Source organism: Petaurus breviceps, unplaced genomic scaffold (assembly GCF_028583685.1).
Source record: "Petaurus breviceps papuanus isolate PSGF00001 unplaced genomic scaffold, PetGlider_PUasm1.0 208, whole genome shotgun sequence".
NCBI classification, from domain to species: domain Eukaryota; kingdom Metazoa; phylum Chordata; class Mammalia; order Diprotodontia; family Petauridae; genus Petaurus; species Petaurus breviceps.
The window spans coordinates 13,040,375-13,058,488 of record NW_027185852.1 but is presented as its reverse complement, the minus strand read 5'-3'; the positions used below and the strand labels follow the sequence as shown (position 1 = coordinate 13,058,488).

At 47.6% G+C, this 18,114-nt stretch overlaps 1 protein-coding gene across 6 annotated transcripts in view; it reads right to left on the bottom strand.

Annotated features, from left to right (window-relative positions):
* The window catches only part of LOC138165277 (dedicator of cytokinesis protein 7-like), a 327,550-nt gene that overhangs the window by 116,579 nt on the left and 192,857 nt on the right, over positions 1-18,114 (bottom strand). For all 6 annotated transcript variants that reach the window (XR_011169325.1, XM_069093434.1, XM_069093430.1 and 3 more), the window contains exons 6-9: positions 11,659-11,788; positions 11,342-11,554; positions 10,701-10,786; positions 7,106-7,172 (exon numbers count right to left, since the gene is read on the bottom strand). Coding sequence is in view for 5 of the 6 variants with exons in the window: in XM_069093434.1 (XP_068949535.1) it covers positions 7,106-7,172; positions 10,701-10,786; positions 11,342-11,554; positions 11,659-11,788 (496 nt within the window). In the remaining variant the exon portion in view is untranslated. The remainder of the gene's footprint in view (positions 1-7,105; positions 7,173-10,700; positions 10,787-11,341; positions 11,555-11,658; positions 11,789-18,114) is intronic.

Below are 18,114 nucleotides of genomic sequence, written 5' to 3'. Positions count from 1 at the left end.
ATCCTAACATGCAAAGTGCCATTAGATAAAAGTCCTGTGGTCAGACAGAGCACAAGCAATCTGGGAGCTGCCTTTCAGAAGCAGAAGGTCACCAACATCCCTTTACCTATTTCTTTTCCATAAGCAAAGATTGAAAACAGCAGAATCAAGGCTAATTTATGGGGAAACACTCCTCCCCAGCGCCACTCCCCGACCCTCACCACCCCTAACATTATGTGATTTTCTTAGTGAATATGCTGGGAACTCACTGACCAACTAAGGGGGCTGAAACACCCGTACAGAAGGGACCTGAAGCTCAAGACCTCACGAGCCTGGAAAGGAAGACAAAGGCCACCAAAGTAACCTTTTCCAACTTCTACTGAGGAAAAGGCTGAAATGTGGGCACGTGGCCCAGCCTGGGGTGGGCAGGTAAGGGCAACCAATGGCAGAGACAAGCCAAAAACACTTCAGCTCTTAGTGTGCCTTCAGGCAAGGAGAATGATCTGACCTGAAAAGGGCAGCCCCCAATGGCTAAGCCAGCTGCAGCAAGCTTGGGCAAGTTTCAAGGAGCAAGCCTACACTGGAATGGGGCCCATCAAGAGCCAGAGGCTGCCCCTGCCAGGCTGCCCTAGTCAGTGGGACAGAGCACTGCTGCAGAGCTGGCAAAGGGCACGAGAGGGCCATCTGAAGGCTCTGGGCCGATGATGCTGAGTTTGAATAGTGGCAAATCTCAGGAGGGCATTACTGAAGAGATCAGGAAAGAAAGAGCCATACACCAAGAACCAGCACAATCTTGAAAGAGCAGTCACAGCAGCCAACCTAGGAGGGGAAGGCCTACGGCGAGGAATCCCCCGGGAGCATGAAGCAGCCAACCCAGGAGGGAAAGGCCTACGGCTAGGAAGCCCCCAGCAGCATGAAACAGCCAACCAAAGCACCTCACAATGACCGTCTTCTAAGGAGGAGCTGCAATCTGCGTCGATAAAGGGAATCAATTACACCATGCGTCCCTGAACACTACATTAGGAGCTTTGTATTTATACTTAAACATTAAAAGACCACAATTAGTTCCTCCCTAGCACCTCAAAAAGCACAAAGTGGAAAAGGCAAGTCATGATAGACTAACATTATTTCCCTTTTGGGGAGGGTAGGGAAGAAGACAGAGGGACAAAATGCCCAGAACCCAAAAGGAGTCCTTGATGATTAAGAAAGCTTGACCCAAACGTCACAGAGATAGATACCCTTTTGGTCTGAAATATTCCACGTTATTATCACTGACTTCACTCTCTCTGCAGATGACAAACGCTGGAGGAGGGCAGTGAGGCACCGGTTGGCCAAAGGATCTCTTGACTATCGGACTGAATCCAGGATCATTTTCTTATTGATCCTATTTACAAGTCACTGATTTTGTCCTACAACTGCTTAATCATGGCTCTTTGTTTCTGAACCTACTTCAGAATTCATCCAGCCTGGAAAGGGCTAATCACTGATTTTTTCAGGAACTGGGAATGTGTGACTGCAAGGGAGTCTGCTCTGATATCTCTGCCTCACCAAGCTACTCTCCAAGGACGTCTGTCTGGGCCGCTATCTCGCACCTGGACCCAAACAATGAGTGACCCATGATCTCAGGAGAGAAGAAAGGCCAGGGGAGGGGCAGACTGCTACTGGCCCCCACTACCAAACCTTCAACCGACCATGTTTGTCCCTGCACCTCAGCTTTGTAACACTATTCTGTTCTTCTTTCTCTACTCCCCAACCTATATATGGGGAAGTGTCCTTTTGCTCAGATCTCTGGCATAAATGGAGGCAAGTCAATGACCCATTTACTGACAGGCTGCATGGCCCTGCTAAGAAGTGTTATCTTGTGTGGAGATCTGCCTCAGTCTACCCTTTTGTTAAATTCCAAACACAACAACATTCAGGAGAGATCATTGTAAAGTCACATAGCTGGGGTCCAAAAGAATCAATGGCCCAAGTACAGCACAGGAAGTATAACTGGAGAGTTCACCAGAAAAAGATCTGGGTGCGTCATGAACTACAACACTAGCATGAGTCAAAAAGGTCACCGGGAAGGGGCGGCCAGGTGGCTCAGCGAGTAAGAGCACCGGCTCCAGTGTCGGGATGACCTGGGGATCAAATCTGGGCTCAGATACTTAGCACCCACCCAGAAATAACTGGCCGTGTAACCTTGAGCAAGTTACTTAACCCCGATTGCTTAAAAAAAAAAAATTAAAAAAAAAAAAGGTCACCTGAAAATCAAAGGTGAGACCACTTCAGGCTGCACGATGAGCCAGACTCCAGAACAGAGAAGGAAGCAGTGGCACTGCCCAGGCTGACCCCGCCTGCCATGGGAGCTCAGCTGTAGAAGACACATCTTCAGAAAAACGTCAACAAATTGGATGACTTCCAGAAGGCAACCAAGAGAGTGAGGGGCCAGGGGCCAGAACATATGGAAACTGATGGAAAAAACCTGGGACGTCGAGCTTAGAGAAGAAAATGCTTCTCTAAGAGGATTCCCAGGCTCATGGAAAGGAAGGAGCTCTCCTGGCTCTGCCTGGTTTTGAAGAGCAAAATTAGAACAGCGGTAGAAGCTGCAAAAAGACAAGTTTGGCTCCAAATGAAGAAAACTTCCTAATAACTCGGAGTCTAAAAGTGGAATGGACTGCCTGAGGAGGCCACAGATTCCACATCATTACAAGTCTTAAGTGTAGAATACTGCTGAAAGAATTCCCAGGGGCAGAGCCAAGATTGCAGAGTGGCAGGAAGCTCTCCAGGGAACTTCTCTCTACAAACTCCTCCAAAGAGATCCTGAAGGGGAAATCCAGAAAAAGTCCCATGAAGCCCTTTGTCCAGCTCAGCTCCGCTCAGCACACAAACAGGCAGGTCTGCAGACACAAGGGATGGGATTGGGCTGGGAGCACACAGGGCACAGGGCAGTCCTGGTGTATAAGCCGACACCTTTGTTGCCCATTACCCTGCTCCAAGTCACAGATCCAATGCAGACTAAAACGGACACCTGCACATAGAGGAGTGCTGTTAACCATGGGGAGGCCCTAGGGACTGTGCTGGGAAGGGAGGAAGATCAAAAGCCAGAAGGAGCTGTAGGGCTGTGGTTCAGGGTCAAGGTGCAGAAAGTCATTTCACCACCTGGCCCAGCCTATAGAGGAATGCCCTGGTTAGGGCAGGAACCACAGACCAAAGGGGAGCCTACAATTCTATTATCTCAACTAAGGGCTTCCCAGCTGACTGACAGGGAGGCTCCAGTCACAGGCAGCTCTTGTTCAGACCCAAAGCCAGGTCAGAACTTGCAGAGCCTAGACCTGGATCAGGCCCCTTTGTGCAGGTTCCAGCCTGTCCCTGGGATTCTGGAGTAACATAACTCTCAATACTCTCCAGTAGCCACAGGACCAGCCCAGACCTTTCCTCCAGAAGTGCACAAAGCCAGCCCTAAAATTAAGCCCAAAGACAAGAATAAGGCTAGATAAATGGGCAAATGCAGAAAGAATCCCATCACAACAACGGTCCACAGAGGCAATGACGGAGTGTCAGGGATGGTGTCAGGGATGCCCAAGACACAGATACAGAAGGAGACAATGACTCCAAAGTGTCTACAAAGCCCCGGAAAAGACACAGCTTAGGCACAAACCCAGCTAGATTCCCTGCAAGAGAAAAGGACCTTAAAATGTTTTTATAAAAGAAATGAAAGGACTTGGGAAAAAAAAAACTGGGAAAGAAATGAAAGCTATGGAAGAAAGAACTGGAAAGGGAATTAATTGATAACTCAGCACAAGATGTACAAAACCTCATCCAAGCAAGAAATTCCCTGAAAAGCAGAATGTTCCAAAGAGAACTCAATGACTCCATGAGGCAACAAGAAATATTAAAACAAAGCAAAAGGGTTGACTAAGTAGAAAAAAACCAAAGTATTCTCCAGCAAAAACAAATGACATGAAAAGCAGATCAATGGGGAAAGAATACAGAACACTGGACTATCTGAACACCACAATCAAAAACAGAGTCCAGACATCTCATTTCAAGAACTTTTAAAAGAAAAACTGCCCAGGTGTCTTAGAACCAGAAAGGAATGTACGGAAATGGAATCCACTCAACGACTTCCTGAAAGAAACCTCCATAATGAAATCTCCCAGGAAAATTACGGCCAAAATTCAGAATTTAAGGTCAAGGAAAAAACACTGTCAGCAACCATAAAGAGAGAATTTAAGTAGGGAGGAGCCACAATCGGGATCATGTATGATTTGGCAGCCACCTCTATGAAGGAACAGAGAGCTTGGAGATGATATTTCGTAAGATAAAGGATATGGGCTAACAGGGAAGGAAGGTTAGGGGAAATTATCTCATATAATCAGAGTGCAAAGGTAGATATCTATACAAACAAGGAGGAGGAGATGTGTGTGACTGACACCTGAATATCACTGTCATCTCATCTACACACACACACACACACACACAAACACACACAAACACACACACACACACACTGAGTACAGTATATTTCACTCAAGAGGGAAACAAGAGGGAAAAAAGTGAAGGGAAAAGGGGAAATCAGTGGGTAGATTAAGGGAGGGGTCAGCAAAACAAACTCCAAAGATACACAAAACTATTGATAGCTCTTACTGAGGTGGCAAATAATGGGAATCTGAGGGGGTGCACATCAACTGGGGATGGCTGAACAGTGATGATATACAAATGGGGTACAATACTATTGTGCTGAAGTCTGATCAGCAAAACAACCAACCAGAAATTTAAAGGACTGAAGGAGAAAACCTGCTGCCAACCTCCCAAAAAATAAAAAGGACTCAGTGCGTACAATGAGACGAATTTTTTTGGATGTGGACAATGTGGAAATTTGTTTTGATTCACCATACATATTTGTAATGTTTTTCCCCTGTATTCTCAATGGGGGACAAAATGGGAACAGGAGTGTAAAAAGGAGGATCTTGGCTGATTAAAGCAAATACAACATTAAAAACATATTGACAGCACCGAGAACAAGACTGGTCTAAACACCCACACTATAAAAACAAAGTCAATGAGGAGCTAATTTTGACCACATGGAGTCTCCCAAGGTGGGACATATATGCACGTGTGGATGGATGGAGGGATGTCTTGATAAACAGAGATACACACACACACACACATCCACAGGAAGGTCTACAGATACAGGATGGGTATCACCCAATGGACAATAAACTTGGTAAAGAAAGAGAAAATGGTCCATGAGGCAGTAATCTGTGAAGTCCTTTCACTGATGCTAAGCTTTGAGTTACTACAAACGCCTCTGTCTTTCACGCCAGCTCTTACTCAGGGATGTTTGATGTCTGTGAATCATCTGACATCATAAACTTGGAAAAACCAAAATGACATATAACCCAAAGGACAACAGAACTCTGTCAATGAAACATCTACACCTGTGTCAGGACAGATACACTGTGCTGGGAGGGGCCTCCGGGACCACTCATGCGACTACAGGAGACAGACCATAGTCTAGCAAAAGCTCGAGTCCACCAATGCAGCTGGGGGCATCAGGATGCAACATGAAAAGCTCCAGCGTCGTGCTTGCACCCAGACCACACCATCTAGGTGAGCCTCTCTGACCCTTGGTGTCATCAACGGCAAAACGAAGAGGCTGCATTAGCCAGCCTCTAAGACGCGTCCCCAGTGGGCACCTCTGATCATCTGTACATTGCTATGCTGGTCCTCTCGAGATACTAAAAGGGCCAAAGCTGACCTCTAGAATGGACAGGACAGTAAAGCACCACTTTATATCAGTGAAAGAAGTGCTCAAGGCAACAAGATCACTGCTATTAAACCATTAAAAGAAGCATATTCTTCAACATGGAATGAATATCATTTTAGCTACTTAAAAAAGCAATGAGAACATCTGATAACCCTCCCCTTTTTCTTATCTGCTTGAAATACCTTTCCTCTATGACCAAATCTTTTTTATTAATAACAGCAATCAAGAACTTTACCATTCATATCTAATTCTCTATACTGTTTACTTTTGATATTTTTTCAATGAAATGAAATCACTAAATTACATTGGAGTTTACCATCAAGTTTGCTTCAAAATAGAAAAGTGCTTAACACTCTTTAGAATGAATATTTTTACCCAAAATTTCTATTTGTTTTCTGTCAAGACTGATGAAAAACCACTTGTTAAATGCCTACTATGTGCCAAGAACTCTGCAAAATGCTGACAATGTTTACTAATTAATTACTTGACAATTTAAGAATTTCATATACACCTTGCTGTAAGGGTCATGGGATTTAAAGATCTTCCATGCCCCATTGGACTTGCTGACGTAGCAGGAAGGGGTGGAGCAAGAGGAAGCAGAAGCCAAACTACAGTTCCTGCGGTGGCTAGCAGTGGCGGCGACGGTGGCAGCAGCAGCAGAGGCAGCGGCAGTGCGAAGCCCTTTTTGAGTCAGCCAGAATTTCTGCTAAGGACTCCTGCTGAGGACTGCCAGGGGCCGGAGCTGCTGGGAGCGCGCTTCCTGGACACTGGGTGGTTGCTGTGAGTGGGGAGAGGAGGACCTTTGCCTGAGGTAGCCTGTTCTGTTTTAAAGGCTTGAGAATGTGGGTGCTTTCTACTTTATCTATCTGTGCCAATTTCATAACTATTCTGATGGCTTTCACTTTCTGGCTTTGGGACTCAGTCTTTTGGTATTTTAATAAATCTTCTAGCTTATTCCCCCATATGGCAAGCATGATGTATTTTGTGATGGATAATTATATCAGCATATCTGTAATTTCCATAGGCATTGTGAATATGGCATTGCTGATATACTTGCAAAATAATATTCTAGGAACATTTTTAAAAATTATTGCCTATGATTATAGCTAAAAATATCAAAATAAGACTTCAGAAAATTTTTTTAAGTTACAAAAGATGATTATGGGGGTGGCCAGGTGGCACAGTGAATAGAGCACCAGCCCTGGAGTCAGGAAGACCTGAGTTCAAATCCAGCCGCAGACACTTAACACAAAACTAGCCGTGTGACCTTGAGCAAGTCACTTAACCCCAACTGCCCTCCAAACACACACACACAACCAAAAATAAGCTGATTATGACTGAAAAATATGTTCCCATATTGTCCAAACTTACCTTTTTCTTTTCCTTGACATCATATAAAGCCAAACTTGCAAAAATGGGTTCAATTTCAATTTCAAATCTAAAGAAATAATAACAATGTGGTGAATTACACACAAGAAAATACTAAATTTTAACTGATGCGTTTTTCACACATATGACAAATCACTTCAGAAAATACCTAGTTGTACCAAGAACTTTAGAGGGGAACACAATTGCTGTCTTCAGATATTTGATGGGCTGTCAAATGGAATGGTATTAGAATTGTCCTTCAGAACTAGGAGAGATGGGTGGAGACCACACGGAGGAAGAATTTCCTAACAAAGCCGTCCTGAAGCGGACGACCAGGCTGCCTGTCTCCAAGCCAAGGCTGAATGGCCACTTCTCCATGATGCGGGGAGAGGAATCCCGGCCAGGCAAGGCCTGGGCCACATGGACGCTGGGCTCTCCCAGAAGCCGACCTCTGGGACAAAGGAGGTCATTTCCTCTTTTCCTTGGCTCCCAACAAGAGACGTGGGACAAACCACCAGTGTCTGCAAGTCCAGCCGGATGAAGCAGTGAATTCTGGTTCTTCCCTCCAGAGAAGCCGCGTGAGGGGAGCTGCCACAAAGAGCAGCTTACCTAGGCAGAACGCTAAGAGCCAGAGGGGCAGCATGCCCGGTGGGGGAGAAGCCCCTCCCAGACGGGCCCTGGCCTGGCCCCACAATGGCACACACGTGGCTAGTCGGCATCAGTGAGGCCCTCTCTACACAGACAGTTGCCCTAGGTCTGATACGAAACAACGCTAATAACAAAAAAATGGGCAAAAAGTCAAAATATTTCATTGCAACCTGGTCTTAAAGACGGTCTTTGCCATCACCTGTGCCAGGAGATAGAGGGAACTCACACCTACCAATGCCCCTCCCCACAGGGGTCCTGCATTCTCTTCTCATGGTGCCACATGCCGGCGACCTCGATGGACGAGCTCAGAGGGCAGCTTCTGAGGATGCCACCATGAGGAGCTGACATCTCTAGAGGGTCTACTCCATGGAAAGTGCTGGCCTCCCCACCTCACTGGGGTCTCAGAAGCCTGGGAGCGAAGGGCTCTTGTCCACAGGCCAGGCCACGCTGGAGCAGGTGCCGCCCTAAGGAATTCCTCCCCGAGCCCATACACCCCTAGTGAGCCCGAGAGGCTAACCCTTGGGACAAGGACTTTATGGTGGTCTAAAGATGAATCAAACTAAATTTAAAGAGGGTCCTCAATCAATCAGTGAACAGTTACTCACTGGAGGCCATGCCCCGGCACTGCTACACCCTCAGGACACAGAGTCAAAAGACTGACCTGGAGGAGCCCAGGATCAGGGGGACAGAGGACATGGGTGAGAAATAACAGCTAGAGGGAAGGCACCGGGAGCGAGGGGGCCGGGGCAGGTGCCCGGTAAGAGATGGGGCTTGGGGCTGCTCATGCCCCAGCCATCCGCACAGCGACAACTTTCTGGCTGCAGCGACACTCTGCCAGGGCCTGCCACGGGGCTACAGCGGGCTGTGGCCCTGACGGGCAGAAGCCTGAACCATGCTGAGCTGTTCATGCAAAACCACAAAGAGAAGCCACACGGCACTTTCCCCTAAACACGAGGCAGGGCAGGTGTGTGGCAAGGGGGGGAGGGCACTGGAGCACTGGCCTTCAAAACCTGCTTCAGACGCCTCGGGCCGAGGTGCCCTCCACTGTGGCCTCCTGGACTGTGGTGAAGCTCTGAACCCAGGGTCAGCTCCCAGGGGCGTGGGGTGTCTGTGGCCAACGCACTTGTGGTTCTCCAAATGGCCATGGCAGGAGCCACCGGCCCAAGTTAACAGTGGCCAGGAACCACAGGAGGCTTTAGGGCTTGCAAAGTGTTTTGCAAATGGTCTTGGATCTGATCCTCACAGCCACCTGGGAACACAGCGCTACTACTGTCCCCTCTTCACAGACAAGGACAAAGAAACAAGGAGCATGTGGAGCAGGATCTGAACTCAGCTCTTCCTGCCTCGGGGCCAGGCACTCTGTGCACTGCTCTGCCTAGCTGCCTAAAGGACCGTTTCTGATCACAGTTTGGTCTGGATGAATCCCAAGCCTCAAGTAGCTGAGGTTACTAACAATATCTGAATCAAGAGAACCTGACTCCAGAGGCCAGACACCAGGAGGGACGCCTCTACTCTGCCTGGCCCAGGATGGCCATCTGTGGGACGTCAGTTGTCCCTGCTCCCTCCCTGGCAGGCTAGCGGAGATTGATGACCAAGAACAAAGCCCAGGGAGGACAATTTGGCCTTTCCTCCAGGAAAGGGGCAGAGGGCCAAGAGCAGAGGTCAGGGCCATCCACATACTCTACACGGCAGGGGCTTGGAGGAAAGACCTGAGTTCAAACTCTGCCTCCTACCCCCGCTGGCTGTGGGACCCTGGGCCACTCACCTCACTCACCTCCACTGACCTCACTGACCTCGCTCACCGCATCTGCTCGCTGGACTAGAGAACCCTGAAGCTTCCTTCCTGCTTGGAAACTAGCATTCTGTGATTCATGATATGGAGACGATTCCTCCCAGGTTGATGTGAGGATCAAATGAGAAGACATAAGGAAGGTGTTTTTACAAACTTTATAAAAAAAAACACTATCTAAACACGAGCTATCATCATCATCATCATCATCATCATCACTCCTGAGACCGTTAGCCAAACGAGAATCACTAACCATACCATGCTGCATTTGCAAAGGAGGGTTTGATATAATTAAAAGGCAAAAAGCATTCTTTTTAAGAATGTAATTTTCTACAAATGACTCTAAAAAATACTTTCTGACATTTTCAGAATCTAAACTGTATCCGTGTTCCCTGTCACCCTGCCCCTTTATGACATGTGGGATGGACACGGCCATATCTCTAACGCTGTTAGGCCAAATTGGACAGCTGGAACAAGAAGGGCTGGCCTCCCGGGCAAGGACTATGGACACGGCAGCAGGAGCTTTACTCCTCTAAGGGAGCAACAGCAAAACTTCCATTTGTGCTATTAGAGAAGAGCTACAGGCCAGGACCCAGGCTCAGGGAGCCCTCCGTTCAAAAGTCCATGAAACTTGCCAAACAGGTTCCCAGTGAAAGATCATTAACTCTCAAAGGTGTATAGCTGTGGTTTTCAAGTGGGTCCCTAAGATCTGGAAGCTTTTTTAATGCTCTTAATTACTGCAACATTTCTCTTCTTTTCTCTCCAATATTCCTTCTTTAAAGAAATAAATGCAGGAGAATTAACTCTGACAGAAACCAAGCAAGATCTGTTAAAATCCTAAGGTTTATCAACTCATTCATCTGCAGACAAAGTTGAAGCCATATTCTACAGGCAAAGAAAAACTCCCTGTAAAATCCTGAGAAAGCGACTTTAAAAGCTGTGTGTCTTACTGTGGGAAACAGGGACTTCTACCTGGAACCTTCGAAAATCATGGAGAGTAACCTACACATGTAACAGATGCTGGCATCTACACGGAGGCCTGAGACTGTCCCTTCACACATACAAGCGAAGAGGGCAGAGGCGGCAGGAGGGATGAGGCAGATGCACCCTAGCGCAGTCACCTGGAAAACAAACGCGAAGGGAAGAGAAGTGGATACTCACTTGAGGGACAAGCACTTCACAAGGAGTCTCTGACCAAAGTGCTCTCTGGGTATTTCAGGAATGCTGAGTCGCTCTATGGGCTCCTCCTACAAATTGATGAAGAAAATTAAGAATGAACAAATTCAGCTGGGCAGCACACACTCTCGATAGCCACGCTCCCCCAGTCAGACATCAAGCTATCCTCACGGCACTTGTAGAGACAGCTGAGAAGATGCTGATGTTTCCAGAGAATGTGCGGGGTGGGGTCTAAGCGCAACTCAGAATCACTAAAACATCAACACGGTTCGGCTTAAGCCTAAGCAAGTGCACGAGGAATCCGCTCATTTCCAGCAATGTAACTTTGGAAGTTTAGCAACTGGGGTGAGCTAAACTTCTTTTTGTCCCACAAAGATTAAAAATGGCACCAACATTCCCAAGGTTTCTAATGCAGTCAGGTCGACAAGCAAGAATTCTCTGAGTACTTCCTACATATGTGCAAAGCATTCCGGGGAAAACCAGGGCCGAAGGCTCCCACCCCAGAGGGGAGGCCGGACAGCTGCACCAGCAGCCAGGCAGAGAACGGCCTCTGAGCCGGTGCGCGCCTGCAGAGGGCACTGTAGGGCTGGCCTCCCTCGGCTCCGCTATCAGTGATCTCAGCGCACCTCATCCGGGGCTGGGTGCAGCGCAAAGAGCTCCTTGTGGCGGCCTGCCTTCCTCTGGTCGTCATTCTGACGGTCGATGTCTTCGTTCGCAGCCCGGTCAAGCAGGCTGGGGAGCAGGGCGTCGGGCAGAGAGTTCTTCAAGTCAAAGATGCTGCAGGCCCAGCTGCCCCTCGGAGTGTCGTCAATGGACATGGACCGCCTTTTAAGGTCATCCTGAGAGGGGGATGTCAAGCACACAAAGGCCAATGAGCAGGAGGCAGGTTCTGTAAGAGCTCGGACTAAGAACAGCTTTTACGGTCAAATGGAAAGAGCGTTACCTGTTCGTCCTGGTAGCTGTTCCCATCGGGGCCTTCGTCGGACTCGAAGATCTGCTTGGGCAAACCTTTCTGCCTCTCCTTCTGCTTGTCTAACGTGTTAGGGTTAAAGCCAGTGCCCAGCTTGTGGTACCTATCAAAAACACCGAGCAGGTGACCCCTGTGACCTTTGTCAAACTGAATTCATCAGAGGCGTTACTCAGAGAGAACATACTTCTTAATAACCATGCCCCACAGAATAAGTGTGTGCAGGAAACGAAGAGCTGTCACTGTGGCTGCCGTAACATTCAGGACCCATTCATTAACGTGCACCGGCGTCCAGTCCCCTTCCTCAGCGGGTCAGCACTGAGCACTGATAAGCACCTGCTGCTCTGAGCATGGGAGACACAGAAAGGAGGCGAAAGACAAGTCTGCCCTCAAGGAGCTCACAGGCTCATGAGGGACGCTGCACGCCAGCAAGCACATCTGCACAAACCACTGGCAGGATGAGCAGGAAAGCATCAACAGAGGGGGTGAGATGGGGCTGGGAGAGGCTTCTGGGGGAAGATGGGATGTGAGCTGGTACTTAAAGGAAGCCAGGAGGCAGAGCCATGGGGGCCAGTCAGAGAAAACCCCCAGAGCTCAGAGATGGGCAGTGTTGTTTCTGGTATAGCTGGGAGGAGGCCAGAGGCACCATGGTCACCATGGTGGGGAGGAAGGCATGAGAAGAGAGAAGGGCAAGAGGGCCCTATGCTATGAAGAGCTTTGAATGCCAAACAGAGAGAGAGAGAGAGAGAGAGAGAGAGAGAGAGAGAGAGAGTGTGTGTGTGTGTGTGTGTGTGTGTGTGTGTTGGAATGGACCTGTGCTTTAGGGAAATCACTTTAAGTGTGAACTGAGCATGGACTGGAGGGAGGAGAGTCTAGAGGCAGGCACCCCCCTCCCCCCACAGCTACTGTCATTGTCCAGGTGTGAGGTGATGAGGGTCTGCCCTGGGAGGAAGGGGCTGCATCAGAAGAGAGAAAGGGGTCCTGCAGAGAGACTTCAGGGGGGAAATCAAGAGCTTGGATGTGGGGGTGAGAGATGGTGATGAGCCCTAGGGTGGGAGGGTGCTGATGCCTCCATAGTAACAGAGAAGGGATGAGGGGGGAGCATTTGGGGTAAAGAACAATCTGTTCTGTTGCGGACATGTTGGGTTTAAGATGTGTACTGGACATCTGATTAGAGATGTCTGAGAGGCAGCTAGAGATGGGAGACCAGAGGTCAGCAGAGAGGCTGGGCAGGATGGCTAGATTTGAGGCTCATTAGTACAGGGGTGGTCATTAAATCCAGGGGAGTGATGAGAGCACCTACCGTGTTTCCCCGATAATAAGACCTATCCCGAAAATAAGCCCTCCCCTTACTGTGTAAGATTCCTCTAAAATAAGCCCTTTTGAGATTGTTATTGTATTGGAGGTGACCCCTGGCGCTACCCTCTCCTTCACTCCCCCCCTTTAGACCACCCCCCCCCCCCCCCGGGTGAAACGCACACCATGCTCCAAGCTGCATCCAATCAGAGCTGCAGCAGTGAGCGTGTCATCCTGTTCTTCCCCAGTGATTTGCTTGCTGGTGCCATTGAGAGCAGTGCCGCGGAGGAGAGCTGAGGCAGGACAACATAAGCCCTCCCCTGAAAATAAGCCCTCTGGTGTTTTTCTTTCCAAAAAAAAATATAATAAGACAGTGTCTTATTATCGGGGAAACATGGTAGTGAAGTTGTACAGAGGAAGAGAAGAGGTTCCAGGACAGAGCCCTGAGGGGCACTCATGGTTAGAGGGTATCAGCTGGCGGAGAAGCAGGAGGAGAATGAGGAGAGAGAGGTGTCCTGAGAACCCAGAGGGAAGAGAGAATCAAGGAGAAGGGAGTGACCAACAGAGTCAGAGGCTGCAGGGAGGTCCAGAATGAGCACGGAGAAAAGGCCACTGGATCAGGAAGCTATTAACGTGTGTGTATCTGTGTACCTGACATAAAAACCCAGGCAATCTTTCCAAATTCTAGTTTTGCTGAATCAGGATATTCACTCTCGTCAGCTGGTGACCCAAGAAACTGGGGAAATGGCAAGGAATGACGGACCAGCGGAGATGAGATGAAGAGGACATCCTCACTGCACAGCAGGTGTGAGGAAGACTTTTAACCAAAGTACTTGGCAGTAATGAGTGGAAAGGTAGAAGAAACTCTGGGAGGCCGAGATAAAAAATGAAAAAAAAATCCATGTGAAAATGAACCTGCTTTTACAGGAATCGGAAGCTCAAACCCAAAGGAACTGGGAAAGCAGAGAAAGGCCTGATTTCAGAAATTAAGGCAACAACACACAGACCAACTGCTGCTTGTGTAAAAGATGTCCTTGGGCAGCTCAGAGAAAGAAGCCAGTCAGCAGCACCATCCACGGTTACCCTCACCACACCCAGGCTACCGCCTGGGCCACAGGCCCAGCTCTTCTTTCTGGACTCTCACTGCCCAGGCCTCCTCGGACACATGCACTGACTGTCCCTGGTGATGCTCGTGATCTGCCCCAGCAAAGGCAATGACACAAGGCATTCGTGCAAGCCCTCCCCAAGCACCTGCTGCCAGGCACTCCTGGGCCAGCACGGGCCACATCTGCAGGGAATCCCTGGCCTTCTAAAGCCTCCACACAGTAGCAAGCAGGGCTCGAGTTCCCACAGAGACCTAGCACAGGGGGAGCACACCTCCTCTGACTAACACAAATGCAGTCCTTATAGTTATGATTCATGAGCAGAGAGTTTAATTCTGTTATGAAAATTTAATTGTGCTGCAAATCACTAAGTTTTGCTTCTAACACCACTCCGATAAATCTGAAAAATGTTGAACTTCCTTTCCCACAATGATTTTTGTATTTATAAGAAAACTTCCTACTGCCTGGGTGGCTTAGGCTTTAGCGTTAACAAAAGACTTTCCTTACAACCACCCTGGGAAGCAGAGTAGAGAAATTATTATCCATACACAACACTTAACACAGGTGATATTATAATCAAATTAGGGGAAACTGTGAAAATCTGCCTGACAGATCTATGGATAAGGAAAGCGTTTATGATCAAACAAGAGACAAAGAGTAAATGGATAATTTTGATTACATTAAATTTAAAAGTTTTACATAAAGCCAATGCAGCGAAAATTAGAAGGAAAGCAGGAAACTGGGGGGAAAACCTTCATAGCACATTTCTCTGATAAAGGTTTCATTTTTCAAAAAATACAGGGAACCGAGACAAATTTATAAAAATAAGAGTTATTTCTGCACTGATAAATGATCAAAGGCTATGAACAGGCAATTTACAGAAGAAATCAACAGACACATAAAAAATGCTCTAAATCATGACTGATGAGAGAAATGCAAATTAAAACAACTAAGCACACACGCAAAAACTAGCTGTGTGACCTTGGGCAAGTCACTTAACCCCAGTTGCCCTCCAAAAAGAAAACAAAAAACAACTCTAAGGCAGCACCTCATATCCATCAGATTGGCTCATATGACAGAAGAGGAAAATGACAACTGTTGGAGGAGATGCAGGAAAAATGAGACACTAATGCATTGTTGGTGGCGTTGTGACCTGGTCCAGCCACTCTGGAGAACAATTTGGAACTAGGCCCCAAGAGCTATAAAACTGTGCCTACCCCTCCCAGCAACCCCACTGCTAGGGCTGTATCCCAGAGACATCCAAAAAAAGGGAAAAGGACCTCTATGTAGAAAAATATTTATAGCAGCTTTTTTTTTGTGGGGGCTAAGAATTAGAAATCAAAGGATGCCCATCAATGAAGGAATGTCTGAACAAGAGTTGTGGTGTATGACTGTAATAGAACACCATTGTGCAATAAGAAATGACAAGAAGGATGCTTTCAGAAAAACCTGCAAAGATTTACATGAACTGATGCAAAGTGAAGTCAGAAGATCTGGAAGATAATTGTGCAAAGGAACAGCAATATTGTGCAACGACCAACTGGGAAAGGCTTGGCTCCTCCGACCAAGGCAGTGAGCCAAGACAGTTCCAAAGACTTGTAATAAAAGTGCTATCCACCTCCAGAGAGAAAGTGATGAACTCAGTGCAGACTGAAGCAACTGTTTTCTCTTTATTTTTCCTCACTTTTTTTCATAACGCGGCTAATGTGGAAATACGTTTCGCATGACTTCACACATATAATGGATATCATATTTCCTGCTTTCTCAGTGGGTGGGGGAGTGAATAAAAGGGAGAGAATTTGGGACTGAAAGTATTTTTTTTATCTTCATTTCAAAAGAAATGCCTTTTTGTTTCCTCTATTAAAACAAATGAATTGTTCCATCAGTTGCAAGGAAGGCACTAGTACAATAAACACTGCTCATGGAGAGAAAACAGACATGAAAACCCTCGAATCACAGACCAGCATCAAGGTGCTGCCCGTCTCACAGCTTTAACACTTCACTGAAAAGCTTCTTTTCAAGTTTTATTGAAGTTTTTCCTATTCCTGATCATTTCACTTGGCAGTGATTGCTTCCTGGTACCAGTGCCTACCCCCCACACCCCCTGCAAAGAAGTCCAGGTGAAAACACACCTTTGCCTTCTTCAGCACCTTCCATTGCCCTGCTCCAGGAGAAGGGAGATAAGGTTCACTGGCACCATCTAGGGTCAGGCCTGATCACTGCATTGATCAGACTTCAGATATTCCTCAACATTTTTCCCATGACATTGCTGTGGTCACTGTATATGACTGTACCAACTGCTTTTTTCATTCTACCATTTTAAGTAAGTCTTAGTACCAAGATTCCATGAATTCTTCCTATTTGCTATTTGTTATATCAAAATAATAATATCCCAGGGGCAGCCAGGTGGCTCAGTGAGTAAGAGCACCGGCCCCAGAGTCGGGATGACCTGGGATCGAATCCAGGCTCTGATACTTAGCACCACACCCAGAAATAACTGGCCGTGTAACTTTGAGCAAGTTACTTAACCCCGATTGATTTATTAAAAAAAAATAATATCCCCCAATTGATAGGCAGCCCACTTCCTATGTGAGGAGAGAGAAGATTATGGATGCTAGAAGTTGATCGGATATGAGGCTGAACATATAGATCTTGGCGTCATCAGCATGGAGATAATCATTAAACCTATAGGAGCTGTCACAGTCACTAAGGAGAGAGTGCAGAGAAAGGGGAAGGGGGCCTAGAACAGAGCCTTGGGGAATACCCACAATGGGGGGGGGAGGGGCGCAGAACATGGAGGAAGATCCAGACAAAGAGAGCCCAGCATCACATAAGCCCGGAGGAATCGGCCAAAGACAGCGTCAATTTAGAATGCAAACTAGGAACCCTGAGGACGATTTTTGTGGGAGACTATGAGCAGGCCTGAATTATAAAATGGTGAGAATCAGCGGAGGTAAAAACCAGTCAAAGAAAGCGTCAGAAGGCCAAAGTCACGCCAGGAGGACAAGGGAAACCACAAAGGTGGAAAGTGGAGACAGCAGACCCAGTACGTCTGGGTTCTATGCCAGCTTCAGACTGCTGAATGGCAGAGTGGAAACGCTGCTGAGGACACTGAAGCTGGGGAAGCAGGAGAGCTGGACCAGCAGACAGCAAGAGGTTGGAGCTTCAGGCAGGCACTGACTCCACTCAAGCCCAGCAGACAAGTCCTCCAGCCTCTGTTTGCCTCAATCTCCTCGGCTGTAAAACGGGAATGTCAGTGGCACCCACCTCTCAGCACTCGTGAGGATCAAATGAGGCCACATTTACAAAGCGCTTGGCACAGTGCTAGGCACACGTCTGGGAGAAATCACCGAGGTAGGAGGAAGGGAAAACATCAAAAGTTTGGGAAATGCCTAGGGCCTCACTGTTACCTCCGAGGTGGATGAGACGTTATCAATAACTGCCTGCTTTCCTAACTCCACAAAATTAATATAAGAAGAATTAAAACGATTTCTTGAAGAAGAAAGGAAGGGGAAGGCTTCCACAAACTCTACTCCACAGACCACAGCTCTGTAGGTGCAAAAAGACTGAAAGGGACAGAGACCGATGGATGGACACAGATGGACAGACTGGCACATGCTAAGCAGTTAGTAAGTGACGAGGGCTAAGCTAAGCACAAGTGATAAAAATACAGAAGCGAGACATTCCCTGCCCTCAAGGAACCCACATTCAAACAGGTGAGGACAAGAGCAAAGGAAGGGATGGCAGTCCAGGAAACATGCCAACTGGGAGGTGGTACCTGCCACCATCACTGACGATACCCAGTGGAAGAGGAAATCCATATGGAAAGAGGATCCTGTCTGCATGTGACACTGTGTGGATTGTATCAAACCCAAGAGCACTGCAGGGTTTCCTTCTTAAAAAGACTCACAAACACTCAAATGAGTTTGATCTAACCAACCACACTGGAAAAACAAAGCGGATACTGAATGACTGTTATCCATACTCTGGTGTACATGTGGATGGACCACTCAAAGCCTCATCCATCAGGACA